General features: G+C 42.0%; 1 protein-coding gene across 1 annotated transcript; it reads left to right on the forward strand.

The window, feature by feature from the left end:
* On the forward strand, nt 1-4507 carry LOC123169626 (uncharacterized). Its single transcript, XM_044587498.1, has 12 exons — nt 1-1111; nt 1234-1431; nt 1547-1695; nt 1865-1996; nt 2243-2367; nt 2634-2779; nt 2871-3011; nt 3144-3341; nt 3450-3598; nt 3690-3828; nt 4019-4077; nt 4262-4507. Exons 1-12 carry the CDS (start codon nt 980-982, stop codon nt 4281-4283), a joined length of 1590 nt encoding a protein of 529 aa, XP_044443433.1. The 5' UTR covers nt 1-979; the 3' UTR covers nt 4284-4507.
* The last annotated feature ends 1557 nt before the right edge of the window (nt 4508-6064 follow it).

The following is a 6064-nucleotide window of genomic DNA, read 5'->3' on the forward strand; positions in this document are numbered from 1 at the left end:
TTTACCTCCGTTCTCATCTCATCGCATTATCTTCTTCCCTATGCTTACTGTTGGATTTGATCTGACGTTTGATAGCAAAGTACTAAAAAAACCAAAGTATCAGAAACTACAGTAATTTAGCATGCATGTACAAAATACCATGGTTTTAATATAACAACGTTTTTTGAAGTATTCACAATGCAGAGGACCTGTTTGGTTACACCACGTAATGCTGTAAAATTTACTAGCTAGCTGTTGGCCGTGCATCCATTCGTAGCTACTAGTAGCTAGCAATTGCTTTTAGCGGTGATTAGTAGTAGTACTCGTTAAGAGAGATGAGATCGCCTCTCCGGACCTTGGCTGATCTCTAAAGGATAGCTATGGATTGCTTCGGATCCTTTCTATGATCAACGTATCCAGCCTAGCTATCTCATTCCCATTAGGGAACACGCAGGACAGGGGATCGAGCGGCGGCTTGATAGCCAGATGAGTTTGTTGAGAATATCTAGCGACTGACTCGTTTCTTTCGCTTGCTCTGTTAAAAAAAAGAGGTTCAGGGCTCTTTTTATTATGCAGAGAAATTACTACAGTTTTGTAAATACTCTAGTTTTAGTAACACAGTTTTTGGCGTTAACCAAACAGGTCACAATAAATAAAACCGCGGTATCTAAAAAAACTGTAGTATTCTTAAAATACTTAGAAAATACATTGCAATCAAACAGGGCCTTAATCTTTCTTCCGTGTTAAGAGCTTATGGAACACACATGGGGCTGGGACAGGCTGATCCCCTGGGCGCCTGATTATGTTCTTTTCAAAGTCTACTTGGATTATCTCACTGATTACTTCCACCAAAATTTTCCTGCTAATATCAACCTGTATGCTGCAGCCTGTAGTGTAAGTTCCCTCTTGCCTATACGAAACTAAGCTGTTATTTGGTTGATTGGTTTGCTTATTAACTTCTCTGTACCGTTGCAAATGTAATGTTTTCAAGTGTCTGGAAATGGAGAAGAAATTGAGTTGCCTAGTAGGTTTCACTGCTGACCTTAATGAACTGAGCAACAATATCAAGGAGAAAGCGGGCAGTGTGACTAAAACAGGTCCTGAATGTCCTGTTGCAGCTGCTGGCTTTATGGTACATGTCCGCATCATACAATTTGGATCAATATGTGGAATTGCCTGTCTAATTTCTAGTATTTAGTGCTTGATATTTATTAACTTGTCTGCACCATTTGAAAACTGCTGCATGGTTTCAAGTGTATTGCGGAGGAAGGCAAGTTGATGTCTGAGTTATTGGCATGCGAAATCAAGAACCGTGAGGAGGATGATGATTTCATTACTGAGGTGCTGGAAGATCAGTCATTCAACTTTAGCAATGATGTCCGTCAGATTGTGTTGAGTATTATGAGCACCTACGAAGGGCCTTGTTCTGAAGCTGTTGCTGCTTCCTTGCTGGTAAGTTAACGCCTCTGCCAAAAAAAAATCTGGTTTACCAAATCTGAAGTATTCATGCTTTTATGCCTACAAGCTTCTTGTCACTAGTTTTTAAATGATGTTTGAATCTTTGAAGGCCATGAGTAAGGAGGCTAATATTGTACATGGGTTGCTGAAGCTGGATCAGAACCACATGGACCGCTTTGCAAAGCTTAACATCTGTGAAAGTCAGCGGCGCCATTTACGGAAATTTCTTATTGGCATTCGCAATTGCAAGTTTCCAGAGTATGATCTGAATATCAAATTCCATATGCCATGATTTGGTCTTATTCTTGCACCACTAATTCTGCATGAACACCTATGACTAAAAAATAAGCAATTATTTATCTTTGTTTTTCTTGTTGCATTTTTATCATTTGGTCCTAAGTTTAATTTTATTATGTGCTGTCAACAGATTGCTCACATCTGAGCCAGTTATGCAAAGTGAAAATAATTATGGTAACAGTTCTAATGTTAATGATATGGTCGCGATCTCTAGTACTCCCCAAATCACCAGTGTTACCGCTCCTGCTACTGCCATATCATGGTATGATCTCTAGTTATCATTTTCTTGGTTCTGCTTTGCTAGTTAATAAAGAATGAATGAGTGCCTGCTACTTTAAGCAAACCCTAGCTTCTCCCCCATCTCCTGGCCTGCTGTCTCTCACCCCACACGCCTCAACCATTTCTCCTCGTCTTCTTAAGTTCTAAACCCACAGCATCCAATATAGAAAACACTAGATCCCAAGATGATGAAGGAACATATTCACTCATCTGGTGAGGTATTGTGCAGTGACGACACCTTGCTCACGAAGGTCAGCCGTAAACATATGGTGAAGTTTCTTGAGATTATGGAAACCACAAAGGAATTCGAAACTGTCAACGATGTGCCGCCATTGGATATCATCCTCTACAGAGGTACAAGGAATTTGCATGGTCTATCTTTTGTGTTTGAACTGTGGTTTGCTTTCTACTTTAGGAAATTCATATTTGATTTATGTTCATTTTCATGGTTGAAGCATTCGTTTCCCCTTTGCTCTGTACTCTCTGTGCATCCTTTCTTTGCTTGTATTTTTCAGTGTGTGGATGGTGCATTTCCCTCTGATCCATGGTTGCATTATTTTCTTACCTTAGCCTACTATTATTACCTGATTTTATCTGACTAGTCTTTCTTCTGTATTAAGAGCTTATGGAACCAGCATGGGGTTGGCAAAGGCTATTGCCCTGGAAGTCTGGTTATGTTCTTTTTGAAGCCTATTTGAAATACCTTGATGAGTACTACTACCGGAATATAACTCGTGATTTCAACCTTTATGCTGCAGCCTGTATTGTAAGTTTCCTCCTGCCCCTACCAAACTAAATTGGTATTTGATTGATTGCTTTGGTCATTAACTTACGCCACTGGATGATAATGTTTTCAGTGTCTGGAGACGGAGAAGAAGTTGAGTACTGCAGTAGGTCTCACTCCTAAGCTTGCTGAACTGAGCAAGAGTATCAAGGAGAAAGCGGACAGTGTGACCAAATCAGATTCTGAATCTCCTGTTGCAGCTGCTGGCTTTATGGTACATGTCTGCATCATACAACTTTGACCAGGATGTGGCATTGCCCATCTTTCTTTTATTTTATTTTTATTTTTAGTGCTTGACATTTATTAACTTCTCTTCACCATTTGAAAACTGATCCATGGTTTCAAGTGTATTGCGGAAGAAGCCATGTTGATGTCTGAGTTATTGGAATGTGAAACCAAGAACCGTGAGGATGAGGATGATTTCATTACCGAGGTGCTGGAGGATAAGTTGTTTGACTTTAGCAATGCTGTCCGTGAGATTGTGTTTGATATTTTGATCACCTACAAAGGGCCTTTTTCTGAAGCTGTTGCTGCTTTCATGTTGGTATGTTCATGCCTCTGAAAATACTTAGGCTTACATTTTGCGAATTTGAAATGTTCATGCTTTGATGCCTTTAAGCTTCTGTCATCTGTTTTCAAATGATCTTTTAAGGGCTTGAAAAAGGAGGCCACTCTTGTACGTGAGTTATTGGAGCTGAATCGAAACTGCATGGACCGCTTTGCAAAGCTTCACATCTGTGAGAGTCTAAGGCCATGCTTACGAAAATTTCTTTACGGCATTCGCAACAGCAAGTTTCCAGAGTATGATCTGAATAATAAGTATTGTTTTGTTACTCTTGTTGCGTATAATATTGTTTGGCCTGGATTTTAATTATTTTGTGCTGTCAAACAGATTGCGGACGTCTGAATCAGATCAGGCAAGTGCTGTGAATGACCGCGAAGCTGACCATGAAAACAAGAGTATGGAAGGCAAGAGCAATGGAGATCTCGATTGTACAACCTTTAGGCATCTGCTCCCTCCGCCTCACAATGTAAGACGTAGATCGATGGTACAACCTGTAGGCATCTACTCCCTCCGTTCCACAATGTAAGGCGTTTTTGCAAGCTAAACATAACTTGCAAAAACGTCTTACATTGTGGGACAGAGGTAGTACATGAGTAAAATTTTGTTATATTACTTGTTCAGAAGTCCTCCCTAACAAGACTTATTTGTTGGCTCAGGCAGTGCAGTGCCCAGTTCTCACGCATCTCAATCAGAGTTCGATGTATACAAAGGAAAGGTTTGTCAATTTACCAAGGGCCATAATGTTTTGAAATGTATAATGTTAAGGCCATATTCACTGAAATTTCCTTCTGGCATTTGCGGTTGCAAGTTTCCAGAGAATTATCTGAATGATAACTATTACTTTGTTATTATTTGTTGCATTTATATTGATTGGTCTGAAGTTCATTATTTTGTGCCAGTCAACAGATTGCTGGCCTCTGAACCAGATAAGGCAAGTGATATGAATGATGGTGAAGCTGACCACTACAACAACAGTATGGAAAGTGAGATTAGTGGAGACCAACCCTGACACGGGTGTCTTCTGAGCTACTGTACATCGTGTTTCACTGAAGTACACTACTCCTTGTTCATTGTTTCTTAGGTTTGTGGTGAATTGTTTTATCCACTGGTGTTGAACACATATATATTATATTCTCTCGATCCAATTCTGCTTGAAGTTTGGAACAATTGCATTATATTGTTTGCCTATCAGTCCTTGGGCTCCAGGCAACCTGCTATTTTTTTGAAAAATTCAATAAAACATATTCTGATTTTTCAAATTTACAAACTAAAAAACTTCCATATTGACATATGAGCTACACAAAAAAGATAAAATTGTGTGTTCTTAATAGTGAACAATTTGTGTATTGTTCACTTCAAGAATATGTGTATTAGATTTTCACAAGTCGATGTTTATATGCTTTGTCTAAGTAGCCATGAACATGTTTATGAATGATCCCCAAAGGATGTTTGGTTCCTTACATAATGGACGTAGAGTCATGACAATTCTACAGACGTCTCTATCTCTACTACTGGTAAAAGCGCGAGATTGGTGAATCCAATTAATCCTGTTTGTCCAAACATAAATACCAATGCACCATCCAAACATGAGTTAACCCAAAACCATCGTAGTTGGGGCTAGGGAAATGAACGTGTGCTCTCAGTATGCCGCGGAGGTCAGGTCCACTGTGGGGCACCGGAGCGACGTCTCAGTCGACGGCGCCGGCATGCAGAGCATGGAGCTCACGACGAGGTGTGCCGAGAACGAGGGGAATCGAGTGGACAATGCTGGAAGCTCGGCCATGACCTAGGGAAGGCGAGGGCGCCGTCGACGACAAATGGGGCACGACAATAGAGGAGCCGGAGCCGAGGAAGAAATGGCCATGCCATCGATTGCGGGCCCCCTTAGATTAATTAACCTGGAACGCGCCGTCGTCGTTCGGCAGGAGGAGGCGCGTCGCCGTGCTTCCCCTCCCTGCCCGCAGCTGCGCACGACCACGAGCGCCGCCGTCTCCTCGCTTTCGGCTGGCAGGTCGAACTCTGCCAGGGCTTTGGCATCCTCCATCTCCGCCAGGGTTGGTGGCAGAAAGAACACGCTCGCGGCGGGCAGCGTGTCGTCTGTGCGCTTCTGGGGCATCTCCTTGAGCCGGGCGACGGCGCTTGCGGTGGGTGAGTCGCGACAGGACAGAGAGAGGGGAAGAGATGGGAGGAGGAAGAAGTAGTGGAGGCTGACAACAGGACCCGCGTCCACCTCAGCAATTTGTACACGTAGACATGCCACTTCGGCCCGACGGGTGGGCTCAACTTGTCAGTTTTGTTGTTTCCGTGAGCTTATCACACAACCAGTGCTCTCCGTTACTCATTAGGTGCAGAATTGGTGGTTTCTTGTGCCCTGCCTGAGATGTGGTACTAAGTTGTTACCCTAACCTCAAGTTTGATGGTTTTGGGTAAATAACTCTCCAAACATAAACACCAATGCATCAGATCGGTCGGATGTGTATCACATCAAAACTGTTACTCCGTATTTGAAATCTGATAATACCCAAGTCAGGTACGAGCATATGGCAAATTTAACGTATTTGACAACAAGTTTAGTGATGCGACAATGGCAACTTCGTGATTCAGTTTATTTTTTCACAGAAAATTATCGTATGTATCAACTAATTTATCTTTGCGTGTTATCATTAAAAACGTTGACTTGCCATGTGCTCGTACCTGACTTG

Source organism: Triticum aestivum, chromosome 1D, assembly GCF_018294505.1.
Source record: "Triticum aestivum cultivar Chinese Spring chromosome 1D, IWGSC CS RefSeq v2.1, whole genome shotgun sequence".
Lineage (NCBI taxonomy): Eukaryota > Viridiplantae > Streptophyta > Magnoliopsida > Poales > Poaceae > Triticum > Triticum aestivum.

Coding starts and splice junctions, on each gene's coding strand:
- LOC123169626 (XM_044587498.1), top strand. CDS start 980: ATGGAGAAGAAATTGAGTTGCCTAGTAGGTTTCACTGCTGACCTTAAT. Junction 1,432..1,546: donor CTGTTGCTGCTTCCTTGCTG/GTAAGTTAACGC, acceptor GAATCTTTGAAG/GCCATGAGTAAGGAGGCTAA. Junction 3,829..4,018: donor TGCTCCCTCCGCCTCACAAT/GTAAGACGTAGA, acceptor TTGTTGGCTCAG/GCAGTGCAGTGCCCAGTTCT.